Source organism: Phaethon aethereus, assembly GCF_964289735.1.
Source record: "Phaethon aethereus genome assembly, chromosome: W".
Classification (NCBI taxonomy): Eukaryota; Metazoa; Chordata; class Aves; order Phaethontiformes; family Phaethontidae; genus Phaethon; species Phaethon aethereus.
The window spans coordinates 42877888-42897048 of NC_138581.1; the positions used below are offsets into that span (position 1 = coordinate 42877888).

At 44.5% G+C, this 19161-nt stretch overlaps 1 protein-coding gene across 2 annotated transcripts in view; it reads left to right on the top strand.

Moving 5' to 3' along the window:
* Positions 1 to 556: 556 nt before the first annotated feature.
* Positions 557 to 19161, top strand: part of LOC309415270 (transcription factor BTF3-like) — a gene marked incomplete at both ends in the record, with an annotated part of 28194 nt that continues 9589 nt past the window's right edge. For both annotated transcript variants that reach the window (XM_082012738.1, XM_082012739.1), the window contains 3 exons: positions 557 to 625; positions 1485 to 1598; positions 1799 to 2000. In XM_082012738.1, coding sequence (XP_081868864.1) covers positions 557 to 625; positions 1485 to 1598; positions 1799 to 2000 — 385 coding nt within the window. The remainder of the gene's footprint in view (positions 626 to 1484; positions 1599 to 1798; positions 2001 to 19161) is intronic.

Below are 19161 nucleotides of genomic sequence, written 5' to 3' on the forward strand. Positions count from 1 at the left end.
ACCCCCACTCCTCACCTCACGGTCCCAACTCTTCCAGCAGCAGCTCACCCTGGAGAAGGCTCCACCCCCCCCAAGTCCCGCCGCTGCAGAGGGCGCCCTCCTCTTGGCCCAGGCGGTAACAGTCGCGAGGTGCCTCTCTTCCGCCCGCCATCTCGCTCTACTCCGCGTGCCCGTAGCCCTCCTCTTCTTCCCCTCCCCGCTTACGGCACTGCTGCTTCCGTTCTAAGAAGGTACAAGGAAACGGTGGCGGGCGACTGGAGGGGAGGTTGTTGCGTGGCTGAGGGTCGGTGGGTGATGGTGGTTGGGGCAAGGCAAGGCGGTTACGGGCTGGGCCTGAGGGGAGCTGAGCCAAGCTTTGGTGGTGCTGTGTGCGAACAGACTTCCTCACCCCCCCACCCCCTGGCAGAGCTGAGGCGTCCTCCCGCCGGGGGTGTGAGCGTGGTAGCTGCGGAGCCCCTTGTGTCCACTTACCCTGTTGCCGGGCCCAGGTTGTTGTGGCCTGTGCCGCGGGTGCTTTCTGACCCGCTTTCCATGGACAATCTTGTTGCTTCTGCAGATGAAAGAAACAATCATGAACCAAGAAAAGCTCGCCAAGCTCCAAGCCCAAGTGCGCATCGGTGGCAAGGTAGGAGTCGTCTCTCCTCTCTGCTCTCGGGATTGTGTGTCTCTGCCCACACGCTGGGCCTAGGACGTGGGTTCCTGAAAACTCTGGTGGGGAGCAGCCCTAAGGACTCTCAGCTTGGCTGGACCGTCCTTGGGGGAAGCTGTATTGCTGCAGGGATCTCTAGTCAGTTTAGTAGAAGCAGAATGTAGGAGCTGAACCTCCGGCCCTTTCTGTTTGGGTTTGTTATATTATAGCTGACTTATAGCCTGTATTCTTGTATAGGCTATATTAGAAGTCGCTTAAGATTTGAAGTAGACCTTACAGCAAGTGATCTTGGGTATAGTTTTCATAACAGATTAGGGGGCTATGTTCCAAATTCTCATCACAAATCTTTAACATGTCCATGGCTGTTTTCTTGCTTTTTAGGACAAAGCTGGAGTTTCTGTACTTGTCATACTTTTTATCATTGTAGAATAACATGCTTGGAAAACCTTTTTATTTTATTATGACATCTGAATATATATAGTTGTGTGATTACTTATAATCTTAAAAGAAGTGTGTTGAATATAGTATGCTAGTAAACATTTTAATTACAGTTTCATTTTTTTAGGCAAGAATTTGTTAGCAATTTTTTTTTGTACCTGAGAAAATGTACACACCATATTTTAGAATACAAGCTATTCAACAGAATTCTTGCTGACCGAGTTTCCAGTAGCTTTCATTCCTGTGTTGAAGTTTTTGCCTTTAGCTAGAGAGAGATATATACACACACATATACACAAAGTTGATTTGTAGATGGCTGCAGAATAGTTATCTAATCCATGAGGATTAGAGTTTGTGAAGAACTATTTAAATATTAATTTATGACCTTTTTGCAAAGGGTACTGCCCGCAGAAAGAAGAAGGTTGTCCACAGAACAGCTACAGCAGATGACAAGAAACTTCAGTTTTCTTTAAAGAAACTGGGCGTCAACAATATTTCTGGAATTGAAGAGGTAATTCCTTCAAAGGGAAAAATGCTTTTCTATATAAAAATATAAAATGTATCAAGCTTAATTTCCTGGTAAGTAACATCTTAAACTTGTCTGTAAATTATCAATAGGTCTTTATTGAGCTTTAGGATCTTCAGCTAGTTTCCTGTTAAACTGAAAAATCACACTAAACTGCTTGAAATACTGGATTTTTTTTCTTGCAGGTAAATATGTTTACCAACCAAGGAACAGTCATTTACTTCAATAACCCTAAAGTTCAGGCATCTCTGGCTGCTAACACTTTCACTATCACTGGCCATGCTGAAACAAAGCAGCTGACAGAAATGCTTCCTAGCATCTTAAATCAGCTCGGAGCTGATAGTTTGACCAGCCTGAGGAGATTAGCAGAAGCCCTACCCAAGCAATGTAAGTTGAAATTTGAATGCATTTCATGCTGGCAGCTGACATGTGGCTTATTTGTATAGCTGCAGTGAAATTCAGTGTACTCTTACTGTCTGCAAGCATGTTATAAAATGCTTATAAAGAAGTGGAACTCTTGGATCTTATTTATAGCTCAAATCCAACAATGACTATAACAGAATAAAGCAGAGGCACCTGTCTTTCAGCATATCTTGCAGCTGGTCTAGGGCTAGAAAGTTGTAGCCAGGTTTATTTCACGGTAATTTACTTTGTGGTGTAGCTATCATATTTTGATGTACCTAGTTCATTAAAGCTAGGTAGAGTTACTCTGGGAGAGATAAGTTTTTAAAGATCTACTTTGAGTATGTCTGTTTTGACACTTTCAATGGAAACATAAACAATGGGGAGAGGGACTTGAGCACAGACATCTTGCTACTGCTTTGCTCCCTTGCAGGTGTGGTGGAAGTATTTCTTCTTGCATGGGCTTTTTGGTAGCTAAGAGGGAATTATACAGTATTTGTAAGGAAATATGTTATAATTTCTCTGTGTGTAGAACAGCGTAGAGAACAGGACTGGCATGATCATTAAGCTAGATACATCAACTTCCTATTCCATCCTTAAATTAGTAAAAGAACCTGAACACTTGTTCTCCCTAAAACTGTGGGAAAAGTAGAGGAGGGACTTAAGTATGTGGTGTTTGGAAAAGGTGCTGCCGCTACAGGGTGAGAATTGGGAGTGAAAGACAGGCTTGTTGGCACTGGGAACATTATTCATGCCCTGCATGTAGGGTCTTCCTACTTCTTCTGGTAGTTATGAACTTGATTGTTACGTATGTTTCTTTCTGTGCTTTGCTGCCAGCAAAGATAGCCCCTATTTTCATTCCTAAAGCTGATGATGCTTCCCTTCTGTCAACTTCCCACTGAAAAAAATCCTGCTAGAAGTAACCTTCAGGAGGTGAGGTAAACTGCTTCTTTCCCCATGGAGCTCAGGTCCCTCCTTCCTAGTGTCACCTGTGTGGCTTCCTTGTGGTAGTAGTGGGGCTTGAAAGAAAGAAAACTTGAAGGATTTAAAATGATCCCTTAAGATCTCTTTTCTTATAACAAGGTGAGTATATTCTGGATAAGCTAAATTGTGCAGTTTTGATATTAGGGAAACTTGTTTAAAGTGCTTGCTTTGTATGACCTAGTAAATGGCTATTTCTTTCCACTTTGGGTGGATGCCAGAGTAGTTGCACAAACCTTTCCATTCAGCATTGTCTGCTAGATTTGGAAGTCTGGCATCAGAGTGAAGCGTCTATGATGATTGCATTTGCAGGTGCTAAAGTAAACTTAGTCTGGTCTTGGGGATGAGAGAGAAAGCAGACAATTTATGAGGAAATAACATGGTTCACTTTTAAAATGTTGTATTTGTCACTAAGATGTACTCAAGCTGGAACAGCTTTCTGCTGTTAAACAAACAAACAAAAAAACAACAAAAGGAGGGTTAGCGGTGACCTTGTCCCAAGCCATTTCAGAACAAAGTTTATTCATTAATCTATTTCCATTCTCTAGAAATCAGGGTACAGCAATTTCATAAGTCTAATATAAACCCATCTCTTTCACAGAATCACAGAATCACTAGGTTGGAAAGGACCTTCAAGATCATCAAGTCCAACCATTAATCCAGCGCCACCATGTTCCCTAAACCATGTCCTGAAGTGCCACATCCACATGTTTTTTGAACACTTCCAGAGATGGCAACTCCACCACCTCCCTGAGCAGCCTGTTCCAATGCCTGACCACCCTCTCAGTGAAGAAATTTTTCCTAATATCCAATCTAAACCTCCCCTGGCGCAACTTGAGGCCATTTCCTCTCGTCCTATTGCTGGTTACTTGAGAGAAGAGACCAGCGCCCTCGTCGCCACAACCCCCTTTCAGGTAGTTGTAGAGAGCGATAAGGTCTCCCCTCAGCCTCCTCTTCTCCAGACTGAACAACCCCAGTTCCCTCAGCCGCTCCTCAGAAGACTTGTGCTCCAGCCCCCTCACCAGCTTTGTTTCCCTTCTCTGGACACGCTCCAGCACCTCAGCATCCTTCTTGTAGTGAGGGGCCCAAAACTGAACACAGTATTCAAGGTGTGGCCTCACCAGTGCCGAGTACAGGGGCACGATCACTTCCCTACTCATGCTTTTCTTGAAAACTGAGAAGAATTGATGGGTGGACTGTTGGGTGGATGAGGAATTGGTTGGATGGTCGCATCCAGAGGGTAGTGGTCAATGGCTCAATGTCCAGATGGAGATGGGTGATGAGTGGTGTCCCTCAGGGGTATGTACTGGGACCAGTACTGTTTAATATCTTCATCAGTGACATAGACAGTGGGATCGAGGGCACCCTCAGCAAGTTTGCAGATGACACCAAGCTAAATGGTGCGGTTGACACGCCTGAGGGATGGGATGTCATCCAGAGGGACCTGGACAAGATCGAGGAATGGGCCCGTGTGAACCTCATGAGGTTCCACAAGGCCAAGCGCAGGGACCTGCACCTGGGTCGGGGCAACCCCTGGTATCAGTACAGGCTGGGGGATGAAGGGATTGAGAGCAGCCCTGCCGAGAAGGACTTGGGGGTAATGGTGGATGAAAAGCTGCACATGAGCCAGCAATGCCCACTCGCAGCCCAGAAGGCCAACCGTATCCGGGGCTGCATCAAAAGCAGCATGGCCATCAAGTCAAGGGAGGTGATTCTGCCCCTCTACTCCACTCTGGTGAGACCCCACCTGGAGTACTGCGTCCAGCTCTGGAGCCCTCGGCGCAGGAAAGACATGGACATGTTGGAGTGGGTCCAGAGGAGGGCCACCAAAATGCTCAGAGGGATGGAACACCTCTCCTGTGAGGACAGGCTGAGAGAGTTGGGATTGTTCAGCCTGGAGAAGAGAAGGCTCTGGGGAGACCTTATTGCAGCCTTTCAATACTTAAAGGGGGCTTATAAGAAAGATGGGGACAGAATTTTTAGCAGGGCCTGTAGTGATAGGACAAGGGGTAATGGTTTTAAAATAGAAGAGGGTAGATTTAGACTAGATCTAAGGAAGAAATTTTTCACAATGAGGGGGGTGAAACACTGGAACAGGTTGCCCAGAGAGGTGGTAGATGCCCCATGCCTGTAAACATTCAAGGTCATGTTGGACAGGGCTCTGAGCAAGCTGATCCACTTGAAGAGGTCCCTGCTGATTGCAGGGGCGTTGGACTAGGTGACCTTTAAAGGTCCCTTCCAACCCAAAGATTCTAAGATTCTATGATTAATTAGGATAAAATGGAGGTGGTAGGCTAAGCTGTCTCATAATCTCTAGGCAGTACAGATAAGAATAGCAGTAACAGTTGTGTCACAGGCACCCAGGGACCCGAGATATCTGTTCTTAACATTGTACTGCTGCAGTTTCACAGGTGCTCATTGGTCTGCTACACTGGACATGGTTAAGTCTCACTACCTCTGGCAAGTATAATGGGAATAGTTAAGAAATTACTGGGTCAGCAGAGATGTGGACCAGGACATGTGGTTACCTCAACCACCTAAGTATAAAATTGTGCATCCAGTTCCATATTCCTCTGACTTTGCCAGTGTTATAAATGATTTAGTCCCAAACAGGATTCCAATTCAAATTTACAATTTATTAAGCGAATAGAGGCAAGCAAACAGCGCTGGGTGCACCGGGAGTCTCCGCTCCACCAAGACACACGCGGTACAGTTCCTGTTCCTGGTTTATATCCTGTCCGTTAATACATATTCATGAATAGGCGTGTCTTCTTCGGCGCATGCCCTCTTCTCCTGCTAGAGTCTTCTCGAATCTTCCTCGGCGTGCCCACAGGATGACCCCAAACCTTATGCATGCACTTTCTTTACACAGTACTATGCGGTCAGTGGTCAAACTGGTCTGAGCTGATATACCAGCAAAGTAGTTTAACTTTCTCCTGTAAAATACCCCTTTTTATGGTGCAGGAGAAATCCATAAAAGTACAGAAGATTACACTTCATCACACGAATCAGATGAACATATTTCACAATCCCCCATCTTTTTCTTTATAGTATTGATTCGTGTTTTCATTTCCAATTGAGTATAACCGAGTAGATTAATCTAGTAACAATCCCCCACATATCCTCAATACAACTATCCCCATTTTAGTAAGCCGATCACCACCCATAAAATCTCCCCAAAATCCTCCTAGATTGATTCCATTCCAAGTTTATCTCTCAGGAGACCATTTGTTATACACCTGGACTCCTAGTCGCTCTCCCTAATTTATGGGTAACAGGAAAAAACTATGTTTTATTGTTGATTACAGGTACGGGCTGTACAATTAGAAAATGTCCTCAGTTTTTCCATTTTTCTGGGGTAAACCCCAGCTGGACTTGTTCCAATATTGACTACAGTTATTTGCCGTAGTCAGAGTCAAGGAACTCACCCCAAGTAGAACTAGAAGAGGTCCGGTCAGGGCCATAGTGATCGGTGGTCACAGCCTGAAGGGGTTGCAGCCCTTGGCAGACCCTTTTTAAGCCGCAACACCAGTTCCCCTCTGGTCTTGCCCTCTTCTTTCCTTTAAGGGGGTGCTTTCTTAGTACCCAAATTAATTGAGAACTGCTTGTGAAGGCCAGAGCTTTGCTAGATCAGTGGTTTGTCCAGACCTGAGCAGTTGCCCGAGCCTGGCGATCCTCTTTATTTGCAAGGCTTTATGGCTACAGAAAACTGCCAGTTAGCCTGCAACACTAATCTTACAAATACACACCACCTTCTACACAAAGGACAAATTCTAGTTCCAGCTCCTTTTTCCTGTTCTTCTTTTGCCAACAACTCCTTCCGATTATACTCGTTTGGAGTACCCATTGTTGTTTCCTATTACCCTTTCCCATTGTTTTCCAAACTTGGGGATTACTTATATTTCTCTCCATAGCTTCCCATGGCCATCGTTCACCTTGATTTGTTCCACCACAAACGTAACAATTAGTTATATTCAATGACTTAGCAATGTTTTCAGCAAGATTTACAAATAGATTTTTAGCAACTGTGGGAATTTCATGTTTCACTCCTGTTTCTATTACAGGAGTAGCCGCAATAAAATTCCCACAGCAATTTAGTCAGATGTGACCTTCCACTCCTTCACTGGACCTTTCACTCGTGACACATGTGTCCATCCTTTTTCAGCAGTTCTCACAGCTGTTTCTGTAGTTAATAAAACAAGGAAAGGTCCTTCCCAGAGGGGAGATAGGTTTCCTTCTTTCCATGTTTTTATCAGAATTTTATCTCCTGGTTCTAACTGATGAATTGTAAATCCTAAAGGTGGTGTTTGGGCCACCATCCCAATCTCTCTTAATTCTTTGAATCTTTTTCCAATGGTAATTATATATTGTTGGATACTCTGACCCTCAATTACTTTGTTCCCCAGAGGCATTCCTTGAAAATAAGGCATGCCATATAACATTTCATATGGCGATAATCCAGTCTCACTGTATGGTTTCGTTCCTATGTTTAGAAGTGCCAATGGTAAACATTTCGTCCAGGGCATTTGTGTCTCAATCATTAATTTAGCCAATTGTTGTTTTATTGTTTGATTCATTCTTTCTACCTTCCCCGAGCTTTGTGGGTGCCACGGAGTGTGGTATTCCCACTGAATACCTAATGATTGACATAATAGTTTTATTATTTTAGAAGTAAAATGTGTGCCCTGGTCAGAATCAATGTACTGGATTATCCCATATCTAGGTATCAAATGTTCCGATAAAATTTTTACCACCATCTGTGCCGTAGCTCATGCTACAGGGTAAGCTTCTACCCACTGTGTTAAATGATCTACTATTACCAATAAATATTTTATCCTCCCTACCTTAGGCAATTCAGTGAAATTGACTTGTGCTTTCTCAAAAGGTCTGTAAGCTGTTTTTCTCCCTCCCGTGGCTGCTTGTCGAAACACTGTCTTATTTACCTTTTGACAGGTTAAGCAACCTTGTGTAATTTGCTTTGCTATTTCAAAAATTCCAATACCACCAAATTGTTTAAGAAAATTATCACTTAACGCTTTTGTACCCCAATGTGTTTGCGCATGCAAACGTTCTAATATTCGCCTGGTGTAGGCTTTTGGCAACATTTCTCGCCCATCGGGCAGTGTCCATTTTCCTTGTTCTAATTTAGCTCCTATTTTCTCCAACTTTGTTTGTTCTTCTGGCGTAAACTTCTTCTCTCTTTCCTCTAGTTCTTCTTTGCTGGTGTCCTCCTTTGTTTGTATTACATTAATTTTGGCAACTTTAGTCCTCAAGGCTGCTTCCTGGGCCTCTTTATCTGCTAAGTTATTTCCTCTAGTTCGGTAATCTAATCCCTTTTGGTGTCCCCTCACATGTACCACTGCTATCTCCTTTGGTTCTCTTAACGCCTTCAAAATCTTTACTATTAATTCTTGATGTATTAAATTCCTCCCTTGAGTGCGACGAGCGAGGGAAGGCATGCAGTCGACTCAATATGAGTGATAAAGCAAGCTTCAACTTTATTGCAAAACCTTACACATATTTATACACTAAGTTCTACTTTATGCATACTTGTCTTACAATCATTGGCTTAGCTCTAAAGAGTGCATTATCATACTCCTCCTACTTGCGCTTACTGCTACGTGGTCCGGGTTCCATCCTGTTTGTCTTATACAGTGCTGCTTCTTAGCTGTTTACCACAGCTCCTTCTCCTCAAGGCCGAGCCCTGCAGATGTCCAGCTGTTTACCAGCTTCCCAGTGCCACAGCTCCCTCTTCTCAAGGCCGAGCCGTGCAGATATCTAGCTGTTTACCAGCTTCTCAATGCTGCAGCTCCTTCTCCTTAAGGTCGAGCCGTGCAGAGTGATCCCAACATCTCCCCCTTTTTGTTTTTGTATAAACAAAACCTGATGGATCATTTGCAACCCGAGGACTGTGAGAAAGATGGACCCTCTGTACATTCTTGTATCGTCCTGTGCCGCGAACTCAGCCCAGCAGTTGGTAGGTGCCAGCTTTACGTGGGCGTCCCCACGGAGGCAACGGTGGCCTTGCCGTACACCAGCCCACTGCCCTTCAGGAAATCCCGGTATTACACATTTGTAGAGGAACGAGTTTCGACACACGTGGCCAGCGAGTGTCGGAACTCACCTCAGTTGTCACCTTTTAACACAGGGAGCCTATGGCGTATGCGCCCGCTGGCCAGACGTGCTGCACGCGCCACAGCCATCCCGTCTATTGGTTCGTAGGCTTTGTTCACACGGCATTTTTTCATAACTCAGCAGTCACATATCAACTTATGCTTAAGTCAATAGCAGAATATTACAAAGCAAAACAATTCTAGCTGTACTACTTCTAGTGATATAAACTACTCCTAGTGATAGAAAAAAGGTACTTGTATAAGGCTATGAAGACCAATATTATATCTTACCAAAGCATTTGTAGTTATAGAACGCTTTGCCTCAAAAGCTTTCCACGTTCATCTCATGATACCGCAAATTTCAGTGTGATTTACCCCTACATTTTCTTTTGACTGAGGTGGCATCCAGATTGCGATGACACCTGATAGTGTCATGATGTGTCCAACGATGACGATGGCGACTGCCCCACCCATGGCCTCACCCACTTCGAGGCACCTGCAAAGTGGGTTACCCATGGTTTTACCCATGGTTTTAAACAGCCACCACCGTCAACCTCGTCCCCTGGTTAGCAGTTGAAAAGGTCCTTTCTCCTTCCGCAAATAATTTAACACATATAAGGCTTTATTCAAACGTTCTTAGGGTAATGTGGTAGCCTCTCCCCCTTTTTGTTTTGAGCGTGATTATCTAACAAAGCTCATTCATTGGGTGTGTAAGATACTTGTTTGAGTTATTAGCTAGCCAAGCATTCTTTACTACCTTTTGAACCATTCCTTGTAGACAATGCAATAAACATGGTACAATAAGCATTAGTATTAAGATAACAAGTACTATAACAACTGCCCCTTTTATTAAGTCGTGTAAGCATCCACTTAGACCCAAACTTGACAGCTATTAACGTGGGGTTCAAGCATGTTTTAAAGGGCTCAGTTGCCGTAGCTGAACTCAGGCAAAAGTCTGTCGCCCCAGTTTTATTCGCCCACGCCACCCATAAGTTCGTACGGTCAGGTAACAGTATCGCTGGGACCAGTACGAGTAGAACTACGCTGATCATCATCAGCAATGGCAGCTTTGGTCCAGCGGCTTGGAATCCACTTCGGCCCTGTGGGAGTAAGTACACACATATAACCTCTACCCATATACTTCACTTCTGCTGGACCTTTCCACAGTCCGGTTGCTGGATCTCTATACATAACAAAAACTGGCTTATCATCCTTATTTTCTTTAGGATAGCTATGCACCCATGCTGGTGGCTCTTTCTGGTCTACAAAAATACATAAATGATTTAACACAAAAAGAGTCTTAACAAGTCTTTCTTGTACATCTGAGATTTCCTTAAATTTTTGCAAATATTGTTTCAGCGTTTGATGTGCTCTTTCAATAATAGCTTGTCCCGTGGGTGAGTGTGGAATACCAATAGTATGTCGCACTCCCCATATTTGGCAAAAACGTTTCATCTTGACGCTTATGTAGGCAGGGCCATTGTCAGTTTTTATCGTTTGTGGTACTCCCATAACTGCAAAACAACTAGTCAAATGTCGCATTACGTGGAGTGCTCGTTCCCCTGTCTGTGCCGTGGCCCATATAAATTTGCTATAGGTGTCAATCGTAACATGTACATATTTCAATCTGCCAAAGTCAGCAACGTGAGTCACATCCATTTGCCACAATTCTCTGGCCTCGAGTCCCCTGGGATTCACACCGATCCCGAGACCGGGCCCATGATGGCTACACGTAGGACAGGCCCGCACAATCCCCTTGGCTTCTTCCATGGTGATACTGAACTGTCGGTGCAAACCTCGCGCATTTTGGTGAAAAGCACTGTGTGCCTCCCGTGCCTTCACAAACTCATTCAGGGGAGCCGCCATGGACACGAGTTGGTCAGCACGTGCATTCCCTTCTCCAAGTCCCTCAGACCACTTGTGGCTTCGGATATGTATGATACAATAAGGTAGCGTGCGTTGCTGTATGGCTGATTGCAGTTGTCGAAGTAGCTCAAACAGCCGCAGGTTCTGCACTTCCTTGATTTGAGCGTCTTCAATGCGATTTACGATACCCGCTACATACATCGAGTCAGTTACTATGTTCAGTTCCTTGTGCATCCATTGCAGGAATGACCAAACAACAGCAGCCAATTCTAATGTTTGTAGGGAATCACCTGTTTCTGCTTGGAGGAGTTGATGTTTCCACTGACCATCTTCGTGCCACGTTGCTGTCGCTTTTCGTGACCTTTTTCCTGCGTCTGTGTATATCGTAACAGCATTTGATAGAGGTCGTTCACTGCGTTTCGGCCGCTCTATCCAATCATTATTACTAATCCATTTTAACAAAGGTGCTTTTAGTGACTCTACCTTAATGTCTAGAGCTTCACTCAGTAGACTCAACTGTAGTGCCGGCGATCTTTGTAGCCACCACTCTAGATCTTCTCTACGTATTGGTAAATACACAACATTTGGTTCTGTTCCGGTAATTTGTAAGATGCGTGATCTCCCTTTCCGGATAATTTCCGCTAAATTTTGTGTCTTCTCTTGAATTGTAGTCTTTGGTTGCATTCCGGTAAAGATCCATTCTAATACGCTCACAGTCTCCCCCTTTTTCTTTTTGCATTGCGTGAGTGCACCAATAAAATGTGTGGGGCCGTGCAAAACGGTTAAGTCCACAGGTAAGTCAGGGTCAATACGATCCACTGCTCGGTCAACGATGTGGGCACTGAGTTCTCGAATCATGGTTTTTTGTGGCTCTGTCAGTGTGACGACGCTGGCTGGATTGGTTCCTTTTAATAAGGGACGTAAGACCTCTAACTCATCATTTGCAATTCCTGCCACAGGACGCAGCCATTGTAAGTCACCCAATAGTTTTTGTGCATCATTTGAGGTGTGAATCTCTGTTCGTATGGTTAATTTTTGTGGGCTCACTTGTGATTCACTGATGTTCCAGCCAAGGTATTTCCACACTGGAGACCGCTGGATTTTCTCTACTGCTATCATGAGATTTTTAGTTTGAAGCTGCTGTTGTAAAAATGTTTCTTGTTGCAGCAAAAAAGGTCGCTCTTGTGCAAACAAGATATCGTCCATATAGTGATAGATAGTTGTTTGGGGCCATGCCTCTCGAACAGGCTTTAAAGCTGCATCAACGAACAATTGACACAAGGTGGGACTATTTTTCATGCCTTGAGGTAGTACAGTCCACTCAAACCGCAAATCAGGCCCTTCTCTGTTGATGGCTGGTAAGGTAAAGGCAAATCTTTGAGTGTCATCGGGGTGCAGCTGAATTGTAAAAAAACAGTCTTTCAGATCAATTATTAAAAGATGCCATCCTGTGGGTAACATGGCCGGATTTGGAAGGCCTGGTTGCAGGGCTCCCATAGCTTGCATTTGTTGATTCACTGCTCTCAGATCATGAAGTAGTCGATACTTTCCGGATTTTTTCTTGATTACAAATATGGGTGTATTCCAAGGACTGGTAGAAGGTTTGAGATGACCTTGCATCAGTTGCTCTTGCACCAACAGATGTGCTTGTTGCAGACTTTCCCTTTTCAACGGCCACTGCCTGATCCATACAGGCTCGTTTGTTAGCCACTTCAACGGGATCGGGAAAGTCCACGTGGCAGTGACCGTACCTAAAAAGGTGGTTCTGTAGTAAGAATAACTCCTAATTGATTCAGCACATCTCGTCCAATAAGTGCGTTAACTCCTGTTGGTAGGGGCATAACTGTCACATAAATTGATGCAATTCTCCCATCAATGACAATGTGTATTCTTTGTTGACTGCGCTGAACAGATGCCGTTCCTCCCACTCCTTCTACTCCCCCTATTGCATTCTGTAAAGGCCAGTGATTAGGCCACTGGTTGTTGGCGATGATGGTAATGTCGGCACCCGTGTCTAAAAGTGCTGATAGCTGTTTTTTATCAGTTCCATGTAAAAGTGTGACGCGAGCGAGTGGGCGCTGGTTCATTGGTATAGCTAACATTGCCAGTCCTCCTGTAGATCCAAATCCACTTGATCCACGAAATTGAGCGGTCTCCGCTGCCATCTGTTGAGTTAATTGTTGAATCGGTACAAGTTGGGCGATGCGGCTTCCCTTTGGGATATGAACTGGTGGGAAGTTTGTTTGTACAACTATATAGATTTCTCCTGTAAAGTCACAATCGATTACTCCTGGTAATATAAAAAGTCCTTGGAGACCACTGGATGATCGCCCTAACAACAACGCTCCATGAGATTGTCCATTGATAACTATGGGTCCTTTAATTCCTGTAGCAATTTTTTGCGGCCGGTCGTCAATTAGCGTGACATCTACTGCTGTCGCCAGATCCAGTCCGAGGCTCCCCCTGGTTGCTGGTTGAAGTTGGGTTGCTGGTCGAAGCTGGGCAATGGCGTCTGATTTCTCTGCACTGTTATTTGGTTGGGGGCTGTCATTGGTCTGAAGGTGACCGGAGCCGCAATTGGTGTCGGCGCGCTGCGGCTCTTGGCGCTCAGTTTCCCGTTTCCCGAACGCCGGCAGGCTGTAGTATTATGATTGTTCATTTGACAGTTCTGGCACCACACTTGTGGCTCCCGACATTGTTGGCGGACATGTCCTGGGCGGCCACATCGGAAACACTTATACTCTCTTCGGCCAGTCATCTTGCTTTGGTGGGCATCCGGAGGCTTCAGTGGGGCAAGGGCTGCAAACGCCTGTCCCTGCGCTTTGACTAAATTTTCCCCTAGTTCTTTGATTGTCTCAACTAACATGGCTTGAGCTCCTACAGGAACTCTACTCATTCGCTCTAACATGACTTCTATGCTGGCGTCTAAGGGTAAGGTGACAAGGATGCCCTTCGTGTAAGTATTACAATTCTCTAATACACACTGTCTCAGCAAAGGTCCTTTCATAAAATCTGCCATATCTGCGTGGTTAATAGCATCTGTGACTCTATCTACAAAAGATGCAAAAGGCTCCTCTCTCCCTTGTTTGATTGACATATATGAGGGAGTAACTGGTGCAGTTTTAACTTTCTGCAAGGCCTCTCGCGCTAACTTCATAGATTCTAACAACACGTCTGGGCCAGTTTGCATCTGTATTTCTACAGAGGCAAAAGGACCTATACCCATTAGCTGTTCTACAGTTATTCCAGCCAAACGATCATTTGGGGCTCGAGGCGAGTGCGCAGATATTTCACAAAGTCTTTGCCAGTGGGCTTGCCAAAGTAATTGTTGTGATTGCTTCAAAATAAGTCTCATTATGTTCTTAATATCTTCTGGACATAGCATCCCGCTACCCCAGATATAGTTTAGCATTTGCCTTGCAGGCTCGCTATGCACTCCCGACTCATTAACTGTGTTTCGTAATTGATTTAATATTTTCCAATCTAGGGCCTCATGCACCCCAGTCATAGCCCCCGCATTATCTACCTGGTAGATTACCGGGAAGGCTTGAGGGTTAATTTGATCTAATAAATCAAAATCTTTTTGTTCAACAGCTTCTCGTGCTATTTTGTCCCAACCAATCCCCACTAAACGCAGCTGTCGATAAGCTTGGGATGGCTTGGGGGTGGCCTTTAGAAGACTATCAGCTTGAGCAGTCTCCTGACCGCTACTCTCTTCCTCTCTTGGACCTCCCCTCTCCCCCTCCCTCTCCCCCGGCAGTGCGGAGGGACAAGCCCTTTCTGTCGGTGGATCAGGAGGGGGATGAGAGGGTCGGCGAACGACGGGAACAGGAATTCCCGAAGGCGGAGGTGAAAAATAGTCACCCCCTGCTGTGAGACGTCCAGCGGCAGGATCAGACTGCTCGAGCCGATTAGAGGCAGCTGTAGCTATTCGCTTTTCAGCTTTATATCTTTTCATGCAATTAATAACATCTCTCCAAGATTTCATTAACTTTTTTGCTGATTTATCATCATCGATTACTAGATCCCACAAACAATCTCCATAAGAACGCCACTCGTCTACTTCAAACATACTTTCAGGGTCTTTAAAAAACCCTTTCGCTTTCCCTAACGCAATTAACCCAGCCAGATCTTTTAATTGGCTTACTCCCCGCTTTTCTAAAAAGCATTTTAAGGTTTCGAATGCTACCTCTATTTCCATTGCGCGCTACGTTGACCTTCTTAATTATCCAGTCAATTATTTTTGCAGCCTTTTCCCTTGGGTAGCCTTCTTTCGGACGGCGAACCCCTTCTTAATTATCCTGGGTTCAAGCACGGATCAGGCGCGCCGCGGCAGCGTCCGCCGATCTTCTGCTCCCTGGTCGCTGCTACCAGTGCTTCTCCGATCTCGCTGTCCGGTGAAAAACAAGGATGGGGGTCCCTGTTCGGGCGCCACTTGCGACGAGCGAGGGAAGGCATGCAGTCGACTCAATATGAGTGATAAAGCAAGCTTCAACTTTATTGCAAAACCTTACACATATTTATACACTAAGTTCTACTTTATGCATACTTGTCTTACAATCATTGGCTTAGCTCTAAAGAGTGCATTATCATACTCCTCCTACTTGCGCTTACTGCTACGTGGTCCGGGTTCCATCCTGTTTGTCTTATACAGTGCTGCTTCTTAGCTGTTTACCACAGCTCCTTCTCCTCAAGGCCGAGCCCTGCAGATGTCCAGCTGTTTACCAGCTTCCCAGTGCCACAGCTCCCTCTTCTCAAGGCCGAGCCGTGCAGATATCTAGCTGTTTACCAGCTTCTCAATGCTGCAGCTCCTTCTCCTTAAGGTCGAGCCGTGCAGAGTGATCCCAACACTTGAGTATTAATCAAACCTCTTTCTTCCCAAATTTTTCCAAAAGTGTGGACCACCCCATATGCGTATTTAGAATCTGTAAATATAGTCCCACTTCTTCCTGTTAATAATTCCAGGGCCCTACATAGGGCATACAGCTCACAAGCCTGAGCTGACCATGATGGACTCAGAGGTCCTGATTCCACAAGTTCCAAGTCCTTATTAATTATTGCATACCCCGATTTCCTCTTCCCTTCTACCACTCTGGAGGAGCCATCTATAAACAGCGCTTCTCCATTTTCCAAATCAGCATCTCTTAAATCTGGTCTCACCTTTGTCTGGGTCTCAATTACCTCTAAACAGTTATGTTGTAATACCTCTGATGGTTCTCCAAACAAAAATTGTGCTGGACTCTGAGCAGAAGTCACCCTCAGTTCTAAGTCAGGGGAGTCTATTAGTATTGCTTCATACTTTAGGATTTGGCTGTCCGTTAACCATTTTTCCGCTTTTTGTTGTAAAACATTTCTGACATTGTGTGGGGTATACACTTTTAAAGGAGCACTAAAGGTAATCTTCCTAACTTCTTCTATTAATAATGCTGTAGCAACCAAAGCTTGGAGACAAGCAGGCCATCCTCTGCTTACTGGATCAAGTAACTTAGAACAATACCCCACGGGTTTTTTGATTCCTGCCCAGTCTTGAGTAAGAACTCCATATGCTGTCTGGCTTGATGTATTCACAAAGAGATAGAAAGGTTTTTCTAGTTCTGGGAGGCTCAATACAGGTGCTTGTATTAATGCCTTTTTTACTTCCTCAAATCTCTGATCATCTTCAATAAACCATTTAAGTTGGATATTAGTTAATTTTTCATATAAGAATTTTACTTTATCACTATAATTTTCAAGCCATGGTCTACAATATCCTAATAATCCCAGTATTTGCCTAATTTCCGTTTTAGTTTGTGGGGGTCTTAAGGATAGAATCCCAGATACCCTATCAGGATCTAACTTCTTCCTTCCCTTACTCAACCAATGTCCTAAGTATTTTACTTCTTGTTCTACAAACTGTAGCTTTGATCGGGACACCTTTAATCCCTTTTCCCCTAGAAAATTTAACAATTTAATGGTGGCTTTTCGGATCCCCTCTTCAGTTTCTCCTGCTACTAATAAATCGTCCACATATTGCAATAATTTTACCTCCTTAGGTATTGTGAAATCTTGTAGAATTTTTTCTAAAGTTTGTCCAAATAGATTTGGTGACTCTGTAAACCCTTGTGGTAACACAGTCCATCTTAATTGTTGTTTTCGTCCTGTTTCGGGGTCCTCCCACTCAAAGGCAAAATAATCTCTGGATCCCTCATCCAGAGGACAGGCCCAAAAAGCATCTTTCAAATCTATTACACTATACCAAGTATATTTGGGAGATATATGACTCAATAAAGTATAAGGATTTGCAAGGGTTCCTTTTTCCAAAAGTCTGTCAACTACAGGTTTTTATCTTTCCAGTTTCCCCTTCCTTATACCACACTGAGGGGTTAATAGCTTCTTCATCCTCTTGTGTTAAAGTGTATAATTTAATCTGCAATTTGTCCCCTTGACTCTGAATGCTCAAGTTTAACATCAAAATCAAATCCCTTCCTAATAAATTGTATTCCGCTTCAGGGAGCAAAAGTAAATCATTAAGACAAATTTTCTTTTCTGTTTCTACTTCTACATCTTTCAATATATTTACTTTAAAAGGCTCTCCTTTTGCTCCTACTACTGACATGTAACTCTTCCCTTTTTCTATTCCTTTTGGAAGTTTTTGAATGGTTGACTTTTCGGCCCCTGTATCCACTAAAAATAAAACTTCCTCTTTATGGGGACCAATTAATAATTTTATCAAGGGCTCTGTTGATGTTGAAGTCCCCAGAAGATAGAGCCCCTGACACCCCTAGTCTTCTTTGAACATCTTCTCATCTTGTTCCCGCTTACGGCAGTTCTGAACATGTCCCCTCTTGGTACAGTAGTAACAGAGGGGAATTGTAAATCTTTCTCGATAAGGCTGTCCCCGGGGTGTCTGCTCTATTCTTTTTTCTCTTTTCTCTCCAGGAGTCGTCTTATTTTTCTGACTTTCCCTTACTGCTGCTACAAAAATTTTTGCTTTTGCTTTTTGTTTTTCTTCGTCCCTCCTAACATAGACTTTCTGGGCTTCTCTAAGTAACTCCTCTAATCCTCTTTCTTGCCAATCTTCCAATATTTCTACTTATATCCCCCCAGGATTTAGCTACAAATTGTGTTTTAAGGAGTGCGGTCCCAGCCACTGTATTCGGATCAATTCCAGAATACATTTGTAGGTTTTTCCTCAACCTCTCCAACCATTCTGTTGGAGATTCGTCTTTCCCTTGTTGTTCATTAAATGCTTTAGTAATGTTTTGCCCTCGGGGAACCGCTTCCCTTATTCCCTGTATGATTAACGTTCTCAAATCCCTCATATTTTGTCTTCCTTGGGGTTGTTGATGATCCCAGTGGGGATCCACATTTGGCCATTTCTGATCTCCCGGGGGTCCTGCCTGATTCTGTCTTTCCCAAATTCTCATTCCAGCTTGTCTAATCATTCCCCTTTCCTCAACAGTGAATAGGATCCCTAAAATGGACTGTATTTCTTCCCAGGTATAAGTATTGGGGCCTAGGAATTGGTCCAGTTTTTCAGCTACTCCGAGGGGATCATCTAATAGGGTCCCCATTTCTTTCTTGAAATTTCTTACGTCTGTGGTATTTAATGGGACTGCCACAAACCCGATGCCTCCCTGATTGCCTCCGAGGGGTACTTCTCGTAAGGGATTGTCCTGGTTTCAGCCAGGATAGAGCTGGTTTTCTTCACAGAAGCTAGTGTGAGACTGTGTTTTGGATTTGGGATGAGGAACTGTTGATAATGTGCTGATGTTTTGGGTTGTTGCTGAGCCGTCAAGGACAGTCCAGCTTCTTGTGCTGGCCTGCCAGGAAGCAGGCTGGGGGTGCACGGGGAGCTGGGAGGGGACACAGCCGGGACAGCTGACCCAGACTGGCCAAAGAGATATTCCCTACCATCCGACGTCATGCCCAGTACATAAACTGGAGTTGGCCGGGGGGCGGAAATCGCTGCCCGGGGACGAGCTGTCGATCGCCGGATGGTGAGCAATTTCTGTATTGGGCCTCACTTGTTCTTGTACATTCCTTTGTTGGTATTATCATTGTTGTTCCCTTCTTTCTTTCTGTCCTATTAAACCGTGTTTATCTCAACCCACAAGGTTTTTCCTAATTCTCTCCCCTGTCCCACTGTGGGAGGGGGAGTGAGCGAGCGGCTGCGTGGTGCTTAGTTGCCGGCTGGGGCTAAACCA